This window comes from Anguilla anguilla, chromosome 2 (assembly GCF_013347855.1).
Source record: "Anguilla anguilla isolate fAngAng1 chromosome 2, fAngAng1.pri, whole genome shotgun sequence".
Lineage (NCBI taxonomy): Eukaryota > Metazoa > Chordata > Actinopteri > Anguilliformes > Anguillidae > Anguilla > Anguilla anguilla.
In genome coordinates, this window is record NC_049202.1 from 62,371,630 (window position 1) to 62,393,713 (window position 22,084).

Here is a 22,084-nt window from a genome sequence, read left to right on the forward strand (position 1 = left end):
TTGGGTCATGGGAATTTTAAAAAAACAGTAATGTTTATCTGAGATAAAAGCAGATGGTTTATGGTGACACTTGGTGTGGTGGTTATATATATATATATTATATATATATTTCCCCCCCATTTTGGGGGGAACTTCCATGCGGGACAGGGACTGAGCAAGAGAGAACCTAAATTGGTGTTTATTTCTGAAAAAACAAATAATATCCTCTCCAGTCCAGGCTCCGAAAACCAGGTCCCTGTTTTTTGGGACAGAGAATGTGTGTCTGGGTGGGATTTCTGCATTCTTTAGAATGTCAGGGATTTAGGCTCGCTCATTCCACAGACCACATATAAAAAAACAGCCTAATATTATGTTCCTAATCCCCGTTTCTGAAAATCAAACTGTGGTCCCCCTACTCTGAGGCCAGTGCGGAGGGGTGAGGTCCACGGACAACACTGTGACTGTGCCTAACACAGGTAACTGGTAACGCCTGGGCTGACTGCAGATCAGCCTCAGGTGAGCATGGCTGTGAGGTGTGAGGCTGCTGCTGTCCAAGGTCCTGTAGGCCTCCCTGGCTGTGGGAGGGAACAGCCCATAACTGAGAGCAGCCAATCAGGAGGAGCAGCCCATAGCTGAGAGCAGCCAATCAGGAGGAGCAGCCCATAGCTGAGAGCAGCCAATCAGGTGGAGCAGCCCATAGCTGAGAGCAGCCAATCAGGAGGAGCAGCCCATAACTGACAGCAGCCAATCAGGCGGAGCAGCTCTTTCAGCTCCACCTTTCTCCCATCCCAGCATCAACACTCGCGCTACGGCCATTGTTTCTGTGTATTTTACATATAAACTATTTGACTATAAACAGTAAGGACCATGAAATATACACAAGAAAATTTATTAAACAGTCTGGAGTTCAAATTCATTCTGACCAAGAATTTTAAAAAATACAAATGATGTAAGTATGTCTCCAGTCTTGCAGGGCTGAGGTGTCTACTGGTTTCTAGTGTGGTTCAGCGCATAAGAGTTTCATTAATTGAGTCATTAAGTCATTAATTGGCTAAGGAATTAATGATCAACCAATAAGTCACAAGTCATTGATTGGCTAAGGAATGAATGACTTGCCAATCAGTGGTAAGTCACAGACTGGCTAGGGAACGAATAACTGGCCCATCAGTCATAAGTCATTGATTGGCTAAGGAGATAATGACTGACAATTCACTCTTAAGTCATCGATTGGTTAAGGATTTAATGACTTCAATCAGCAGGCATTTTTCCATTCAAGCCACCCTCAGTCTTAATGCAAAACTGTTTTCTCCAATAATTAGGCACTCTAGAATGTAAAAGAAATGACAGAAACTACAGGACACGTGGAGGTAAAAGAGGCTCTTGTACTAGCACTGAGACACGGTATGTAACAAATGCAAACACAGTATCTGACAACGGACAGTAGCATGGCTGGGCTTCAGCAGGTCACTATTGGGCAGATGCAGACAGTGACCACTAGGGGGCGCCGATGGGTTCCAGCTGCAGCCACAGCCCCCCCTCGGCCCTCAGGATGAGCTGGTTGAGCCGCCGGACCTCGGCCTTCCCCGGCGTGACGCGGAACCTGCGGATCGTCAGGGCAACCACCACCCTCATCTCTGCCATGGCGAAGTTCTGTCCGATGCAGTTCCTGTGCAGAGAGGAACGGGAGCCGACAGCCGCTTCGGCCATCAGAACGGGGGCGCGGCTAAACAGTTTCCCTGGTGACCGCTGCCGCTGAACAATTTTTAATTTTTAAATTCTATTTTTGTCGCAGTTAAATTATTAGATTATGATTAATTAACTAAGACGGACACGACAAACGGGAAGGAGGGCGATTTTTGCCATGGATTACTCGCATGTTATTTTTAAAAGCTAGGAACAAATCGCATTGGCTAAAATTATTTCTAACAACAAGATTTCCAGCAGACGTTTTTCTCTACTTTTCCCCCCTTTTTTATTTAGCTTAGTGAATGTTTGTGGAAAACCTTTAACCCAGAACACTAATAACTGACCCTGGCTCTGGGCTCAGCTGCGTTAGGATCAGCTGAGAGCCGCCGTTCCGTCGAGCTCAACGCCTGAGGCACACAGAGGTGTGTGTGTGAGGGTGTGTGCGGGGTGCGTGGGAGCACCGTACCTGGGCCCCGCAGAGAAAGGAATGAACGCAAGGGACGGCCGATTGGCTGAATTGTCCGGGTCGAAGCGCGAGGGGTCGTAAACCTTCAGAGAGGAGAGACAGAGAGATAAAAAGAGGGGGAGATCAGAGAGAGAGACGTGTGTGTCACCTTTCAGTACCTGCAGCCAGATTGCAGTGCTGTCACAGGAGTGCAGTGTGTGTGTACAGAACCACTCACTTCTGGGTTGGGCCAGAGCTCTGGATTGTGGTGGGTCCCGTAGATGCTCACCAGGCAGATGTTTCCTGGGGAGTGAAGCAGTTTTTTTTGAAGCAGTTTCTTTCCAAACGTTTTCAAAATGTCACCATGAATTTTTAAACAGAGCCTTCAACACCACCCCTCCCCCCCCCCCACTTTACAGATCTGATAAATGGTACAATCCACCCCCTCATTATGACCTTAGCAGGTACTCTCTGAAGTGACTAGCAGTTGGCATTTTTATATATTACCAATTGGGATAGGTGTACAGTTACTCAAAGCGATTCAGTTTTGGTGCTTTGCTCAAAGGTACAACAGTGTGCCTCACCTGTGAATGGAACCTAAACCCACCCACCTTTTGGTATGACCCGCCCCTCGGGCACGGTCATGTCCTGGTTAAAGCGTCGGGTGACAGTGGTGACCGGGGGGTGGAGCCTCAGGCTCTCCTTGATGCACATGGTGGTGAAGGGCAAGTTGGTCAGATCATCCCTGCAGCCACACCCACACACACATCCTTCCTCAGTTAGTGCTGTCAATCACCACCAAGGCCACACCCATTCACCTTGCCTCAGCCATTACTGTCAATCACCACCAATGAGGCCACACCCACAAATCTTTCCTGACTCATTATTGTCAATCACCACCAACAAGGCCACTCCCACAGACCATGCCTCAGTCATTACTGTCAATCACCACCATAGCCACTCCCACAGTGCCTCAGCCATTAGTGTCAATGAGCACCACAGTTGCCTAAGTCATTACTGTCAATCGCCAAGACTAAGGTAGGGAATGAGTCATGCAGGTTATGAGGAAGAGGAGAGGAAGACTTTTCCCTGACCACTCGATCTCCTCCGTGTCCCGGCCGTCCAGCAGGGTGTTGATCTCGGCGCGGCACTGGTCCTGGTACTGCGGGTGTGCGGCCAGGTTATACAGCACCCAGGAGATGCCACTCGCAGTGGTGTCATGACCTGGGACAGAAGGGGGGGGGGGGGGGAGGGAGATAGAGAGAGACAGGATTAGGGGATATGAACGGACAACAGGCAGGGAGAGAAGGTAGAAGAAAAATAGAGTAAGAAGAAAAGAACAGAATGCAGAAAGGGTAAGAAAAATAAAGGAATAAGTTGTGACACACACACAGACACACACTAAAACAAACACACACACACACACACACACAAAGCATCACCTTCAAACATGAATGTGTCGGCCTCTGCTTTGATCTCTTCGTCCGTCAGGCCGTTTCCCTCCTCATCCTGAAAAACAGCGCTGGTTCACACGCTCGTTTCACTCAATCCACATTCACAGTGAACGCTACAGGTGTTTCGGTTTCAGCTACGGAATAACAAGACTGCAACCAATTTAAATACTGCTGATTTTGCTTTACAAATGCCAGCCCTCATAACCCATAAAGTTCCGCCATCTCTCCACCTCTTACTCCAGTGTACCCTTACTCAACCTTTTCCCTTCTTCATATTCAGTCATACTCCATTCTTTTCTATCCCTCGTTTTTTCCTGTCGTTCTCTGCCATACATCCTGCTCTCTGGTACAGGATATTTACTTTGTTCACCCCTGTAGTTACAAAGTTTTTCAATTTCTTTCCACGTCTTTCTCATTCCATCTATATCTATTTCTCTTTCCACACACTATACACACACACGCACGCACACGCACACATGCGCACACACACGCACACATGCGCACACATGTGCACGCACGCACACACACACCTTCGAAAGAAGCAGCACGTCGATGAAGTCTGTCAGTTTCCTCCTGCGAGTCCCGGTGTCCGCGGCGTGCTTCTCTGGCTCCCCCTGGTGGACCAGCTGTGCGCGGCGCCTCTCGACGATGTCGGCGGTGAACTTGTGCACCACGGCGCAGGAGTGGCGGAAACGCTGGCCCTCCGGAGAGCGCCAGTACAGCCAATCCCAGTGGTGCGCCATGCGGTACTCCCGCTTCACCACCAGAGCGCTCAGCTCGTAGATGGCCGCGATGTACTCGCTGGGGTGGCTGTTTGAGAGCGTGTCCAAGTCAAAGCAAGTTTCATTTTAGAACAGTTAAATAAAAAGGCTCCTGACAATGCAAAACTATTCTGAAAAATGGATACAATAAATACAATATAAACAGTCCAGCCAATACAGAAAAATACAATTTTAAAGTATTTCTAAAAATAGAATCGTTATGTACATAAACTGTGAAAATTGTGTATATGTGATGAACACAAATTGCGTATGTGCAAAAATGAATAGCAGTAGTTGTACGGTGGAGTAAAAATGCAGTTACTAGGCAGTCTGGTATTGTGTGTGTGTGTGTGTGACAGAAGAGCTTAACTTCAGTCTGCAGCTGGGATTTATCATGTGAAACAATGTTAAAAATGTCAGAGTGGAGACCATTCAGCCTCTGTAGCTGCTCCACTGGAATCCCTGCCGTAGGGTACACTGTCGCCTGGTGGTCAAATAAGGTACTGCTGTTGACTGTTCTCAGTGGGAGCTGCTCAGGCAGTCAGACAGTGAAGATCTATTCTCTATGGCTGCACAGTCAGAGCCAGAAACACCAAAATCAATTGACAGTGTGATTTCAGTAATCAAAAGAAGAGGCTGGAGCAAATTTGGGGGTTCAGGACTCGTGTTTGCACTGTCTTTTGTCTTGCTGCTCTGTAAAGCGTCTTTGTCACAGTTCTCTGTAAAAACCAAATAAAACTGAATTGAAATTGAATGGAAAAAAAACTATTACTGTGCTCTCAGCTAGTAAGGGGAAAAATTTGGCAGCCCTACAAACAACACAGTGATCACAGAATTTGGGCTACGGTCTGTAGGGTGAAGCATACTATGACAAACGATTGGTAAAATGCGCTACATAAATATGATTAGATTTTTGATTTGATAAGCATAGTCAGAAATAACATACAAACAAAATCAACAAAGGAAGTTATCAGTGGGCATGAAACTTATTTCAACTGCAGAAAACGACGTGCAGCGTGGGTCTTGTGCGTTGTTCCCTGAGTCTCAGTGTACGGGGGGAACGGGTGCGGGCAGAAGGAAGCTCACTCCTGGCACTTGCTGTCGTAGCTGAAGGTGCACTTCAGCAGGCTGTCCAGGGTCATCAGACTGACCTGCTCGAACATGTCCAGGCAGGGCTGCCCGTCGGCCACCAGGCGGCGCCATTTGTCCTGCGGCGGGGGCAAGGCGCAGGTGTGCTGTTATGCAGGAGCATTTACACGTACCGTCCTGACGAGTCGCAGGTATTCATCTCAGGAGCCGTATATTGTACTACGCTGAAACCTACACTGCCAGGGACATTCACTAAATATGAAATCAATAATATTTTTAGAAAATATTTTCGCTGCAGGTCTCAAGACAGTATAGGCCAGACTTGGGCGAAATACATATTTGTTTTGGATTCTATTGATCTATTGATCTTGCCTGGTGTAACTGAGCCTGCCAATATGACCAAAAGGCAGGACTAAATACTTTTTGAGAGTATTTCATTGGTTCCAATACACCAGAAAAGATCAGTAAGGCGTTGAAAAGTATTTGAATCCAAACCAAATATGTATTTCACCCAGGTCTGGTCTATACTGTCTTGAGACCTGCAGTGACCTGTTCCTTCAGCTAAGCAGAACAAAAGAGAGTGCAAGATGGCACAGTCTTCCGGAATATTCCATGACGCCAAACAAATTTCTTTTTTCCCCCAACCTTTACATACACTCTATTGAAACTTGCTCCTGATCACTGATTGGCCTCTGGTGATTATGTAACGAATGTAAACCTCGTTAGGGCCTCCCACTAGGAGCTGCTGTGGAGACGCGTGCTCGCCACCCTCCAAAAATCACAACTATCTTCCCATTTTGGAAGCGCTAATGCGAACGTATCTTTAGCTTTAGTTTCAAAATATTTTTGGTGCATATATATGATGTGTGTGTATGTCTGTGCATGAATGTGTACGAGAGACAGAGAGAAAGACGGAGAGTGAGAGAAAGATTGACAGAGGGGTTATTACAGGACAGAGAACAGATGATCTATATTCTGCACAGGAAGTAAACAGTTTTTGTCTGCAGTTCTTTCCCTGCTTCCTCTGCAACATCTCTTGGGAGTTTATGGCACTGATTCCGCCTACAATACTACAACCGGATTTAATACAAGTTTTTTTCCCTTCATTTTATTATACAAGTACTGCTTGAGAAAAGCTTCACGTGACAGAACGGTGACTTGCCAAATACTGGCCCTGTTCCTGCTCTCACATTCACAGCACACAGAATCCACTGCAGGAGGCACTGGGCTCCGATCAGACACATTCATAGCATTCTACTCCAGCTGTTTCCTCAGCTGCAGAAATCTGAGAATATTTTTCTGCATCTCAACTGGAACCAAGACCCTAAGAGCATCAAGTCCACAGAGTGACAGACTGTGACGGACTGACTCACTGCTCTAACCGTTACACTTGCATTCGGCATGCCTATGGAACCCCATTTTGACTAAATTAAATGAGGAAATATGCCTTTTTGAAATAAATAATCACATGAATGACTGCAGTACATATATATATATATATATATATATATATGCATATATTTATATAATCTCGGGGATTTAATTATTACAGTATCCATGTGAAAGGTGAGATCTGGGGCTGCTGGGAGGCTCATCCGGTTAAGGCACTGTTTCAGGGGGTCAACAGGCCGTGGGCAACGCTGACTGTGGCCGACAGCCCCGCAGGGCAACGCACGGTTAGCGCTAGGTCGATAGCGGCAATGGGGGCTGATAACAAAAGGATGGGGCATCCCAAACTTGGAGGAAAAAAAAGGGGGTGGAGCATTATAAAGGAGAGATCTGCGTTAGTTCAGAGTTCACACTCAGGGGACTTCAGCATGAAGAGAGGGAGCGCGGTGTTTCTGTCGATTAGGAGCAACTGACAGGAGAACAAGAAGCAGTGGCCCCCCTGAGATACTGCAGCACAGAACGGCAGTACCTGAGCGTGTCTGTTTGGTCTCCCTTTATTTTAAGAGTCTGTTTCCACTGCCAGTAAAGCGGTGACAAATGCTCACACGTTAGCAGAATCACACTTCATTTGTCATATCAACAACAGCCGCCAGACTAGGAGTATTACTTTGGTCCTCCATTGTTTACATAGAACACGGGGCAGAAATTAGACTTTAAATGGTTATAGTTAAACACGGGGCACAAATTACACTTAATGTGGCATATCCCCATAAACCGTAATCACTTATGTGACACCTTTACATCAATTCTACATAACAGCGCTGTTTAACACCGATCGGCTATATGAGGGACTTCAAGCAACACAAAATCAATCTGTTAGTTTTACAGGTTATCAGCTTTTACTGTAACTATCTAAAGAACAACAAGAGCTGATTAATAAATGCGGTATTTTAACCACCTTTGAACCCGACTATTCATGTACATGTCTGTGACATATAATGGTCTGAGACGGTTTTATAGACACTTAATAACTCTGAGACCTCTCACTGAACTACTCTCGATGCTGTTGAAATAAAAAGAGAGCACTGCCCCTTGGGAAACTGGGAAAGTTCATAACAAAAAGACGATATCACTTGTTTTTAAGTGTCTTAAAAACACGGTGGAAAAGAAGACATAAAACAGCCAGAGGACTGCAGAACAGCAGGAGCAGGTCAGGGTACAGAGAAGAGCGCTCATTGCTCAGGCACTATGGGAAGAAGGTAAAAAAACGGAAGGAAGTTTTTCTCTCCATAACCAGACATAGGAATGTTGGGAATGACACAACGAGTGCAAAAAAAAAAAAACCTTTAGGGCTGTTGTTTTTTATTATGGCTGCTGCCCTGTTCGGATCTGAACTAAGTGCCCCTGACGCGAAACGACGGGTACTGTCGCAGACCCTGCGCTCGTTTTCGGGAAGCGGAGGCCGTCAGGCCGCGCATTCCTTCCCCAAACGGATTCCAGACGCGCGCGTAACCCGGCTCTCTCTCACGCCGGTGTGACATCACTCAGGCATCCCGGCCCCCGGCCCGCAGCGGGACTCACGTGCATGATGTCGGTGGACTTGTTGAAAATCTCCACGTAGCTCTTGAGAATGTCAAAGTGGAAGGCGGGGGTGAGGAGGCGTCTGTGCCGGGACCAGTGCTCCCCGTTGCTCAAGAGAAGACCCGGGCCTGCAACACACACACAAACACCTCAGTTCCATAACACACACACAAACACCTCAGTTCCATAACACAAACACAAACACCTCCGTTCCATAACACACACACTTACGCCCCAGTTCCATAACACACACACTTACACCTCAGTTCCATAACACAAACACAAACACCTCCGTTCCATAACACACACACTTACGCCCCAGTTCCATAACACACACACTTACACCTCAGTTCCATAACACACACACAAACACCTCAGTTCCATAACACAAACACAAGCACCTCCGTTCCATAACACACACACTTACACCTCAGTTCCATAACACACACACTTACGCCTCAGTTCCATAACACAAACACCTCAGTTCCATAACACACACACTTACACCTCAGTTCCATAACACACACACTTACACCTCAGTTCCATAACACAAACACAAACACCTCAGTTCCATAACTCAAACACAAACACCTCAGTTCCATAACTCAAACACAAACACCTCCATTCCATAACACAAACACTTACACCTCAGTTCCATAACACAAACACCTCAGTTCCATAACACAAACACTTACACCTCAGTTCCATAACACAAACACAAACACCTCAGTTCCATAACACAAACACAAACACAAACACCTCAGTTCCATAACACAAACACCTCAGTTCCATAACACAAACACAAACACCTCCGTTCCATAACACAAACACCTCAGTTCCATAACACAAACACAAGCACCTCAGTTCCATAACACAAACACCTCAGTTCCATAACACAAACACAAACACCTCAGTTCCATAACACAAACACAAACACCTCAGTTCCATAACACACACACTTGCACCTTAGTTCCATAACACAAACACAAGCACCTCAGTTCCATAACACAAACACACCTTGGTTCCATAACATAAACACCTTAGTTCCATAACACACACACTTACACCTCAGTTCCATAACACAAACACAAGCACCTCAGTTCCATAACACAAACACACCTTGGTTCCATAACATAAACACCTTAGTTCCATAACACACACACTTACACCTCAGTTCCATAACACAAACACAAACACCTCAGTTCCATAACACAAACACCTCAGTTCCATAACACAAACACAAACACCTCCGTTCCATAACACAAACACCTCAGTTCCATAACACACACACTTACACCTCAGTTCCATAACACACACACTTACACCTCAGTTCCATAACACAAACACAAACACCTCCGTTCCATAACACAAACACAAGCACCTCAGTTCCATAACACAAACACTCCTTGGTTCCATAACATAAAATCAAACACACAAACCTTAGTTCCATAACACAGACACACAAACCTCAGTTCTGTAACACAAACACACAAACCTCAGTTCTGTAACACAAACACACACACCTCAGTTCCACAACACAAACACAAACACACACACTGAGTTCATTAACACAAACACAAACACTTCAGTTCCATAACTGAAGTGGGGGGGGTGGGGGGATCGGATTTACCCAGCCACGGACGCAGAAACCCATAAAACAGCTCGTCCTTGAAGGTGATGGAGGCTGCAGACCCAAAGAGAGAGACAGAGAGAGAGAGAGAATTCAGAACTGCATGCAGGGAAGCTGCCTAATGAAGCAGTGCTGTAAACAAACACAGCTGATGTGAGAGTCGGTTTGGGGGGGTTAGGTACCGGAGGCCGTCAGGATGGGCTTGGTGAAATCGGGGTGGAAAAGTCGCACCAGGGTGTAGAAGGGCCCCAGAAACCAGGCGCAGGAGTGACGGTACGTCCTCACCAGCTGGTCCACAGACTGAAGCCCCTCCTCCGAGTTCTGGATCTGAGGGAACAGGAGGAGGGTCACACAACCTGCACAGGAGCACAAGGCTGCACACCAGAATCCCCGCAAGGATTTGCTAATTAATTGAGTTATTTAATAGTTCTATGGCCTTTTCTGACTGTAAGAATAGAAATAGGTTGTTTCCCGATTTCAGAAACCTCTATTGATCCTGATGTTGGTGAGCCTCTTTATAGTGGTCCCCTGTCTTTAGAGCCACTGATTATTCCTTCAATATTTCCTGAGTATTGTACACTCGGGACGAGGGTTAAACTTTTTCCCCTGCAAAGAAGTCGGCCAAACAAATATTGGCAAAAACAAACACTGCATTGCACATATTTATTTTAACATTATGATGTTTATGATAATATTACAATGATAGCAACAATGCTAAAAAAAGTAAATAAAATTAAGTTTGCATTATTGTCAGTTGTGGAACAAGGATTAATGAAAGTCCCTTTGTTTATGCTTCATTTTAATCTTCTTTTGTTGCTTGTGTTGTAAAACAAGGCTTTAGGTCCCAAGACTCCTTCCTTGTGAAATCTCACCACTCCCAAATCAAAGTTCACCAAGAGTCATTCTATTATGACGCACTTCCGCGCCACAGTGTCCCTGCTGATGTGATTCTGGGGGGTGCTCGTGGGCAGGTCCAGCTACTACTGGATGCGTCCCAACCCTGATATCAGACATTAGCAAGCAGAATGACCAGGGTTGCCAGATTGACAAATTTGGACAACATGCAACTGTTGGACGGTTAATCGCGAATGAGGTGGGGATGGTGTGTGTGGTTAAGGGGGGGGGGGGGGGGGTGCCATCGGGAGTGATGGCGAAAGCTGCGCATCCGAGACTGCGTAGAGGGACAGAACCTGCGCAACGACAGCGAGGGACATGTTCAGGATGTCACTGAGCATAACAGCACGCCACTGTACTAAAATTATGATTATTTTTTCACAAAACCATCAGTGTGGAAAGCGTACAATGTTATTGTACAACATCAGCCTATATTTCTCCTTTTACTCACACTGGTATAAATGGCAGAACAGGAAAGAGCAGTTGCAACACACAGACATTCTGCACATTCTTGCAACTTCCTTCTGTCTGGGCTGAAACTGAGCAGGACTGGTGTCGATTGGGACAACCCACTGGTAACACCATGGCTTTCGCCAAAAGTCGTGTTGATGGGCCAGCAGGGGGTACTTCTCCCTCTGGACAGACAGGAAAGCCAGTGCAGTGAGGGGAAACACTCTTCCGTAGATGTTGTCATCAAAACGGTATGATAAACTCACAGACCGTAGAGGACAAACTGCAGTCCTGGCTTATTATGACCGCTCGGGAGCCCGTGCCACTTTAAAAGAGAAAAGAGGGGTTTCTGGTCAAATTACTAATGGGGCTCTCTGGTTATTTAACTTACTTCCTCTCGAGGCACGGACATTTATAAAAGGATGAGTATTCACATTTATTTCAGCAATGCCTTCTGCAAATGTCAAAGGGTAATTTAAAAGGTGTGAGATATCTTATTAGCATAGCCACAAATGCCATGGTAAGTCAAACAGCCACTGAACTGCCATTTTAGGACTATTAAAATCAAGCTGGCATCTTTATTAGGTTACTGCAAATATATACTTTTTATATTTTATTTATATATGTAGCACTCTAAATTAGTTTAGCTTGAACTCTGCTGTATTTTTAATTGCTGTTTGTTATGTGTGAATGCACCGTCAGGATTGCTACTAATTGCTACTAATTTCGTTGTACACTGTGCAATGACAATAAAGGAATCTATCTATCCGTCTTATTGCCAAGAGCCACCAAGCTAACATATAGGAGACATCGAGTTAACACACAGGAAACATCGAGCTAAAACACAGAAGACATCGAGCTAACACACAGGAGACACTGAGTTAAAACACAGGAGACATCGGACTAACACACAGGAGACATCGAGCAAACACACAGGAAACATCGAGCAAACACACAGGAGACATTGGGCTAACAGACAGGAAACATCGAGCTAACACACAGGAGACATCGAGCTAACACACAGGACACATCAAGATAACACACAAGAGACATCGAGCAAACACAGGAGACATCGAGCTAACACACAGGAGACACCGAGCTAACACACAGGACACATCAAGATAACACACAAGAGACATCGAGCAAACACAGGAGACATCGAGCAAACACACAGGAAACATCGAGCTAACACACAGGACACATCAAGATAACACACAAGAGACATCGAGCAAACACAGGAGACATCGAGCTAACACACAGGAGACACCGAGCTAACACACAGGAGACATCGAGCTAACACACAGGAGACATCGAGCAAACACACAGGAGACATTGGGCTAACAGACAGGAAACATCGAGCTAACACACAGGAGACATCGAGCTTGTGCCATATCAGGCAAGCACTGCCTACTACATATAAGATAATAATGGGCAGGGCAGTACTGTGCTGGGGTATTGCAGGACAAATAACAAGCTTGATATTTCATGTCTATGTTTACATATTTATGGTTTGTGTCTTACTTCTGTGGAACTCACTGTCGGCTATAGGAAAGAACTCCTGCCAAGCAGGAACTAGGATGGGTTTCGCAAGGCAACTCAGCCACTCCTGAGGATTCTGGGAAACCTGTTTGTTATACCACGCAGAAAGAGTTGTCATGAAAGTGGGTGGGGCTGAACTTGCCACTCGTCTATTTACACAGGAGATAAAGACACTATAATGAGAGATAATAACAAGCTGGCTCCTGATCCTGAGGACAATGTGGAGGGAAATGTGGGGGTAAAATGGTTCCACCAGCTTATGCAACGTCTTCCATTTTGTCCCAGAACTTTCTCAACACTTCCCCTAAGTCAGGGATTGCTGTTACTTCATGTTTGGCCTTTTTCGGTTTTCAACTGCTCCCACAGGTGTTCAGTTGGGTTCAGGTCCGGTCGACTGTGGTGGGAAAGGCATCCTAATAAGCTCACCGTGTTCTCAATAAAGCCTTCTTAAAGAATGAGTGTAATTTGAGTTTCATAATTACATTATTCCTCGAGGAGTAATGAAAACGACCAGGATGTGGCAGTGTCCTCAGACCGTTGGTCCCCACTGCATATATAATATATGCGCTGTATGTTAAATTTGCAGGACGGGGGAGATACAAGTCAAAGGGTGTCGCCGACGGCACACGCCATCTTTAGCTGAACGATGGGACGTCCCGTCTAATATGGGACTGTTGGCAACCCCAGAGGAAAATGAGATGCAGACTGAGTCTGAGTGTTCTTGTAGGAAAAATAAATAAAATAAAAATGAAACGGCTTCACGAAAAAAGCAAGTAATAGATTTTCAATATGCATATTTTGCTGACTGGATAACAGGCTACCAGCCCATTTCAAAGGGAAAGAATTCATAAGCTTCCCAACAGCTCTGTTTCCACTTCTGCTGGAGCCTTTGAGTTCCGCTCTCAGAACTTTTCTGCGGTCGTCCACAGATGACCCTGAAACACCAAAGTGGCTCGAGGCAGTTCCCCGTGGGCTGCGTGATATGTGAAGTGCGATCTGATGATGCTAATGCTGCGGTGGAACGAGAATACCTCAGCGACTCTCTCTCTCTCTCCGTCTCCCTCTCTCTCTACCCCCCTCTCCCCCCTCTCTCTCTCCCCCTCTCTCTCTCTGTCTCTCTCTCACTCTCTCTCTCTCTCTCTCTCCCCTACTCTCTCTCTCTCTCTCTCTCTACCCCCCTCCCCCCCCCTCTCTCTCTCCCCCTCTCTCTCTCTGTCTCTCTCTCACTCTCTCTCTCTCTCGATATGGCGGAGGCGACGACGTTTGCCTAAGCACTGCATGTGCGGAGAAATCGCTGTGCGCTGAGCGCACCGATACAGTTCACTGGTTGAGCCACTGAAGTAGCGAGAAGCGAGGCGATGCGGTGAGCAGCAGGCTGGATGTTTATGAGCGGATCCACCTGCTTCTATTACATTGCATTACCGGCATTTAGCAGACCCTCTTATCCAGAGCGACTTACACAACTTTTTTCATTTTTACATAGCATCCATTTACACAGCTGGACATGTACTGAAGGAATTTAAGGCTTAGTGATCAAGGGTACAATGGCAGTGTCCTACCGGGGAATCGAACCCGCAACCTTTGGGTATTCTATTTATTTTTAAAAGGAGAGGGGACAGCTCACCCACAATATGCATTTCCTTCTCTTTATTCAGACAGGAGGAAGAGAGAGAGAGGCTTGCATAAAGAAACCAGCCATTAATCAAAGCGGTTATTCAGTGAGAAATTAATGAATATGAAATTGCCAACGGCGTGAAGCATTTATTTTCGCTCTGTCCTGAGATTAGCTAGCTAAGATGTGTGTTTGTGCGGCTTGCAGAACTGTAAAAAGTACAGTTTGTTGCAGGAAGAGTTCTGCGGCCATGACGTTGTCTAGAGAATCCCACCGCCTGGCATTTACAGCCTGTGCTTAAACCAAAGCAGAAAAACACAATGTTTGCGATGTTATGGCCGAAGTGAATGCTGACTAATCAGCAGTTGTTTTCTGGTGCAGTGTAGAGCGAGCAAAACAACACGGGTTCATTTCACTTGCTAGAAACCACAAAAGTGTACAGCAATTTTGTCAACCTCGCACGGGCCAAATCATGATGGCACATCACAGATAAGACACACAGTACCAAACCCAACAGCTTGCAGCCAGCATGTCGCTTTGGAAATCATGCCGAACACAGCAATATCTGTACGAATGTTCATAATGCCGATTTCCTCCATAGCACGATACAAAACATCTTGCAGATTAATGCGAACAGTTTTGCAGCATTAGAATACGTTTCCATGCACCAGTAGTTGCAAAGTAGGCTACTGCAGTGGAGCTGCAAAGAAAGCTCCGCTGCAAACCAATGCAAATGAATGACCTGCATGATTTGCATGAAGCATTAGACAAACAACAGCCCCAGTCACATTAAACTAGTTTTGCAAGTTTTGCTGTAGGTGATGCAACTTTGAGTTTGAATGGTCAAACAACCAGCACAGGCCCAGTGACTGCCTCATTGTCACCCCCACCCTCTGCAACACACTGAGAGTCACTAATCTGCACATCACCCACGAGAACCCGCAGCTGCCGTTTCTACAGTGCCCATAAAAGGCCATGGCGCTTTGCATGGCAGACCAGGAAGTGAACACAGTGGGTGTGCACAGACCACTGAACTCTATGATCCTTTATACGCTCTATGGTACAGACCCTGTACCACGGCAAGCACTCTCATGCGGAAATTTAAACAATTAACTTTGTATTGTGTGCCACTGTTTAAAATTTTTTAATGGGTTTGCTTAGAATCAGAGACTGCAATAGATTGGTGACTTGTCCAGGGTGTATTCCTGCATCTCGCCCAATGCACACTGGGATGGGCTCCAGCAACCCCCGCAACCCTGACCAGGATAAGTGGGTATAGATAATGGATGGATGGATGGATGGATAGAATCGGGGAGTTTTTTCTTGCCACTGTTTGAGTGCTTTTCTTCTCACTGAGGAGTTTTTTTAAACCTCGCTTGCTTTTTGGGGGTACAGGCCTTCTGTTACCCTGTACAGCACCTTTGCGAGTTCTCTGTGTGATACAAATAAAATTGATTGATTGATTTATGAACAATTGATTTATGATTTTGGAAAACCAGTGGACATGCCATGAAACACATATCCAGAATCAACCCTTCCTGCAAGGCTGAGTCAAGAACAGACTTAATCATCCGCTCTCTGTATGCTTCAGATAACAAACATTGAATGAGGAAATTACACAAGCACCTTCATGTCTCGCTCTGAAGAAAGGAGAACACTTACACGGCTGAGACCAACTGACACTGTCTTATGAGGTCGTATCACATTACATTACTGCCATTTAGAAGGCAATGCTATTCTGGGACACTTTTTTTTAAAACCTGCTACCTGTAGGTTACAAGCCCAGTTCACCACCCATTATACTACACTCCCGCCATGCTTTGCATCCCGTCCATTCTATTACATTAAAGTACAGTCATTCAGCGGCCATTCTCAACCAGCGGTGACTTAACCAAACTGAGCACATGAGTGCTTTCATACAGGATAAAATGTGCAGTGGCACAAGAGAAAAGGACAATTGACATCCAGAAAGTCAATAACCATGTACAGTATTAAGAAGTGCCTGAATCAACAGCAACAATCCTAACGTAACCGTGTAATAGAGGTAGAGGGAGGTCTGCTGTGGTTTTTGGAATCGCAACTCTTTGCCCATCGTTACACAAGAAGTGATGCGACTAGCCTGCTCAGCTTTATAAGGCCAAGGTCCCCAGCCAAGAGAACCAACGGCACCAACTTGTTGCAGCTCCGAGGGGTGATGTCACTTCCTGCAGCAGGTGTTCACCTGCTAACCCACATCTCTAACCTCTCAACTCATGGCTACAAACTAAGAACTACACAGTGTGACGCTGTACTCCATCCATCCAGGCAGTCCACCCCCAGGTACCCCGAACCCCCCCCACTGCTCACCATCCCCAGGTACCCCGAACCCCCCCCCACCGCTCACCATCCCCAGGTACCCCAAACCCCGCCCACCGCTCACCATCCCCAGGTACCCCGAACCCCCTCCACTGCTCACCATCCCCAGGTACCCCGAACCCCCCCCACTGCTCACCATCCCCAGGTACCCCGAACCCCCTCCACTGCTCACCATCCCCAGGTACCCCGAACCCCCCCCACTGCTCACCATCCCCAGGTACCCCGAACCCCCCCCACTGCTCACCATCCCCAGGTACCCCGAATCCCCCCCCCCCCCCCCCCCCCCCCCCCCCCCACCGCTCACCATCCCCAGGTACCCCGAACCCCCCCCCCCCCACTGCTCACCATCCCCAGGTACCCCGAACCCCCCCCCCCCCACTGCTCACCATCCCCAGGTACCCCAAACCCCGCCCACTGCTCACCATCCCCAGGTACCCCGAACCCCACCCACTGCTCACCATCCCCAGGTACCCCGAACCCCCCCCACTGCTCACCATCCCCAGGTACCCCGAACTCCGCCCACCGCTCACCATCCCCAGGTACCCCAAACCCCCCCCCCCCCCCACTGCTCACCATCCCCAGGTACCCCAAACCCCCCACCCACTGCTCACCATCCCCAGGTACCCCGAACCCCCCCCCACCGCTCACCATCCCCAGGTACCCCGAACTCCGCCCACCGCTCACCATCCCCAGGTACCCCAAACCCCCCCCCCCCCACTGCTCACCATCCCCAGGTACCCCAAACCCCCCCCCCCACTGCTCACCATCCCCAGGTGGCCCAGCAGCCAGTTGCGTTTGGGCGGGTGGGCGAAACAGCGCAGGCGGTGAGCGTTGCGGGCGTGCCTCCAGAGCAGGCGGGTGACGCGGTACAGGACGGCGAGCACCAGGACCAGCGCGGAGAGCTGCAGCAGCCCCAGGAGGGAGGAGACGCGGGGCAGGCGGGCCAGCAGACGCCCAAAAACTCCGTCCAGCTTGAAAGACATTCTGTGATGTTTGCACACAAGGGTCAAAGGTCAGAGAGGAAGACATCATGTTTGGGGGGGGGGGGGGTTCTGTAATGGCCTCAGAGGGCAGGTGTGCATGTATATGTGTATGTATGGACTACATAAACCAGGGATACTCAGAGCTGGGCCTTAATGTCACTAGTACTGCATGTTTTCTCTTCTGCCTGGTAGTCCATAGTCCAATAATGTCCGTGATTGGCCAGAGATTACACTCACCAGGTGTGTCAGGTTTAAATCCCTGATTAGAAGGAAAAAATGAGAACCAGCAGTATTACTGGTCTCGAGGGCCATATTTGAGTATCCCTGGTATACGCATGTATTGGTAAACCGAGGTGCACAACTCTGGTCCTGGAGGGTTCGGCTTATGCGCTAGATTTTGTTCCAACCAAACCCATTTTACTTTTCTGACAGCTCTACAAACTACGCTGGTTCACTCATGCACATGAACACAGTAAAATCTTTAGCATACACTTGAGGTCTGTAGCTGTAGCTGGTGCTCATACAAAAGTCAGATCAAGAATACATACGATTGATTGAATTAAATGATTAAAGTTGGAACAAAATCCTGAAACGGATCGGCCCCTGTTGTGCACCCCTGATGTAAACTCACCCATCTTGTGAAAGAGAAGGAATATATACAATATCATAGAGCAGCAAGTTTCGTGTTCATTCCTGTTCATGCTGTTTTTTGTAGCATCCAATTTTTTTGATCAATTACAGGTGTTACATTACATTACAGGCATTTAGCAGTAATGAAGTACTTTGCTCAAGGGTACAACGGCAGTGCCCTACCCAGGAATTAAACCTGTGACCTTTAGGTTGCTACACTGCTGCCTGACTTTAAAGCATTAAAGGACTTTTTTAAGACAATGCAGGTTTGGCTCTGTCATTTGCTTAGCCTTTTAAATGACAGAGACAGGTCTTGCTGCCAGCACCAAACCAGCTGGATTAGTTTAAAACCTGGATCGAAACACGCTGGGATTTCTACCAGAGAATAGCACCTGCTCAATGAATTTGATATAAATGTGTTAAATATGAGTGGAATAAAAAATCTGAATATTCCGCGGGTGCCCGGTACACCCCACTCAGTAGCAAATTAATTAATACGTAAATATTCCTACCCGACATCCCAATTCCTTACGGGTGTACAGAGTAGCTGTTGATCTTACTGCTTAAAATACTAACTCACCTGGATAAGCTCTGCTTGACAGTGCGACGGGGATCTCTTCAGACGATAAAAGGCTCTTAAGGCACCGTGGACGAACGTTCAGTGTTAGGAGGATTTATTTCATGACCAATTTCTTCGTTACTTACCCTTCTGTTCTTTCAGAACTTGCCTAAATGTTTAACATCCTTTTATGAAACCCGATATACTACTTCTGCTTTCAGCATCTTCTTCCCAATTTGGATCTATTAATAGGCTAAGGGTTAGTTAGTTGTGCGCGCGAACAAGGGCATCTTAAAGGCAGAACACGTTATGTGTTCTATTTCCGTGCTTTTTTATCGACTCTGTTTTTTTTTTTTTGTTGTTGTTGTTTTTTTAACCGGAAGGTGTTGGTGATAAACCGCATTGTGAAATATGATGTTCTATCCAATCGGCTCTGCAGAGTTGAAACTCATTAGCATCTAGCAAACGCTCTATCCAGAGCGACTTACTGAGCTTGCATTATTATTTTTATACGCAATCCGTTTAGCCAGGTGGATATTTACTGAAACAACACATAAGGTACCCGCCTGGGTACACTACCTGCAAAGTCGGGGTTTCAAACCCTTTCCAAGAGCTGTGGATGTCTATGAATGCCGGGCCAGTTGACGAATTAGAGCTTTATTTTTTCGTACCCCTGCGAATTTCGTCTTCAGATTCGCACTATCTCTGTTATATAGCGGCCAGCGGGTATAAGCGTCCTTCAGATTGTAAAACTATTTGTGTGTTTTTTCTAATATCTAAAATAATTGTTTCATAAAAGTCAACTGATTGCCCATAATGTTTGTTGCGGGACTCTCTCTCTCTCTCTGTCCTGTATCGTCGTTGCACCAGTTGAGGGCGCTATGGCCGAGTAATTTGTCCGTCACTGACAGGCCATTCCACAACTTCGATATTCAATAGTAGGCAGGTACGTTGTTTCCGGCACTGACCAGTAGCAGCCTGCAGTGTGCGCAGATATGCTACGGTAGATATCCTATGGCGCGTGAGTCTCCACCAGTCTCCGCGTGCCTGTCTGGGTTGTGAATGCCTACCTTTGCACTTCCTGTGGACACCACACCCTGGTCTGACCTGTAGGACAGGTGACTGACAATAGTTTAACGAACTTTTATAATCTTAAAGGCATTACTGATTTTAGAACATACACTTTGTGAATGAAGAAGCCAAGATGAACTGAACTGAACTGAAAAAAGTGGCATATAAAAACAAAGACAAAAAAGTTAGAAAAGCAAAGAATGTTTTGTTTTTCTGCTATGTTCTGCTATGTATATTTCTGATATTGCTATTCTTGTTATATTTTTGCTTATTACATAGTTGTTGCTTGCCATGTCCTAAGAATTTCATTGTTCAGAATGACCTTGTGTTATACTGTGCACTTGATAAATAAAACACTTTGACTTTGAATGTTGGGGTCCCCAGGTGTAAAAACAATAAAAGTAAAGATATGAATGAACAATTTTGACTGCAAAACTAAAAGTGCCATGCACTAATTGTATATTTATACCTGACTCTTTACTGTCACATGACCTCACACTCTCAGAAAGTACATCTCTACAATTAAATAATACTATGCTAAATCTCACAGCCGCTGTGTCTGGGGTGGGGTGGGGTGGGGTGGGGTGGGCCTGGGGTGGGGGGGAGGTGGGTACCTCAAAAAAATTAGGGATGGTGGCTCCCTATGTGAGATCTTCATGGGGCCCAAAAATCCCTGGTGGTATATATATCATGAAACTCACAAGTGATACACAATATATGTTTAATGTATGTTTGGGAATGCGAGTCAACCACTTTAGATGCACAGTTTAGATGGTGTTTCATAGAACTTACATGAGAATGTTGCGGATAGTCATATAGTTCCAATTTCGCTTTAAGAAACGTATGTGCGTCAATCTAATGTTATGACTATATATAGACCTGAAAGCTAATGCTGAGTTGAATTCAGAACTACAAATCCCATGAGCGCTCATTGTTTCTCGACCCCTCTTCTCCGTCTGGAGCTGGAGGAGGTTAAAAAAAAGTTTGGGAAAGAATCCCAAGAATTTGTTTCCTGTGAAATTTGGCCAAAGGAGCAGGACAAGCTGGGAAGTCGCAGCAAGGTCCATAGCGATGGAGTTGCACACAGATACTCTTTTCCTGACGGAGCTGGATCCAGCGATTGCGGGAACAGAGGATGTTTGAGTCCGCGTAGTTTTAGGGGGATAAATCCGTTTTTCGTCCCCTCCAGCGCGCAAGAATAGGATACGGGGTTTGCAGCCATGGCTGAACCTTTACTTAAAAGGACCTTCTCTCGGCTCCGGGGAAAGGAGAAATATCGTAGGAAAACAGACCCAAAACTAGGGGGTAAGGGAAAATTCTATTTTACTTATACTGTATATTATTTAACTTGCTAGTAGTCTTTTTAAATCGCATCATTCGCATGCAGTTGAAATCAGTAGACATGACGATGTATCTGTTAACATATGTGAATATTGGTGAATGTTAATATCAATATGTAAACGAACGAGGAATGTTGCCAGCTAGATATATTTTTAATGTTCTGTGGTCGGAAAACATTTTCTTGTGTCTCGTGACTTGACTAACTTATACCTTAACATTTTCCCCTCAGCATATGTTTACTGTTGAAAACGCAGCGTTTATATTTTACCCTTCTATGCTCATCTAAATGTGTATATTCTTCTTATTATGTAGCCTACAGTTCTTGTTTAACGGTGCGTCGTTGGTGTCCTGTTTGTTAATCATTGGACTCGGGTTACGTCAAGGTTGGCGATCTAAAACATTTGGATGCATTTAAGCTTGTTTCGCAACAGAGAAGAAAGCGTTTCTGTGCACAGCGTGGACACGCAGCGGCCCCAGCTAACTTCGTTATTGCGTTCGTAGACACCGTCTGATTTCACGTGAAGCGGGTGGTGGGTAATCGAAGTTAAAGCAACAGCGCGGGATGAAGGGTCGGTAGAGTAGACAGGGTACCGTTATGTTGGCAAAGGCAGCGAGAAACGCGTTTGTCTGCAAAAA

The 22,084-nt window shown here is 46.2% G+C and overlaps 2 protein-coding genes across 2 annotated transcripts in view; one reads left to right on the forward strand and one right to left on the reverse strand.

The window, feature by feature from the left end:
• Positions 1-852: 852 nt before the first annotated feature.
• LOC118220863 (cytochrome P450 4F3) lies at positions 853-19,370 on the reverse strand. The gene is made up of 13 exons (XM_035405229.1): positions 19,058-19,370; positions 17,629-17,848; positions 10,197-10,341; positions 10,015-10,068; positions 8,385-8,512; positions 5,412-5,533; positions 4,095-4,374; positions 3,553-3,619; positions 3,205-3,334; positions 2,722-2,855; positions 2,349-2,413; positions 2,132-2,214; positions 853-1,645 (listed from the first exon to the last, which is right to left on the reverse strand). The coding sequence occupies exons 2-13, from the start codon at positions 17,845-17,847 to the stop codon at positions 1,474-1,476; spliced, it is 1,599 nt and encodes a 532-aa protein (XP_035261120.1). The 5' UTR covers position 17,848; positions 19,058-19,370; the 3' UTR covers positions 853-1,473.
• A 1,678-nt stretch (positions 19,371-21,048) lies between these two features.
• Positions 21,049-22,084, forward strand: part of LOC118221327 (rho GTPase-activating protein SYDE1) — a 20,560-nt gene continuing 19,524 nt past the window's right edge. Inside the window, exon 1 of the mRNA XM_035406297.1 lies at positions 21,049-21,412. Within this exon, the coding sequence (XP_035262188.1) occupies positions 21,328-21,412 (85 nt within the window). The 5' untranslated portion in view covers positions 21,049-21,327. The remainder of the gene's footprint in view (positions 21,413-22,084) is intronic.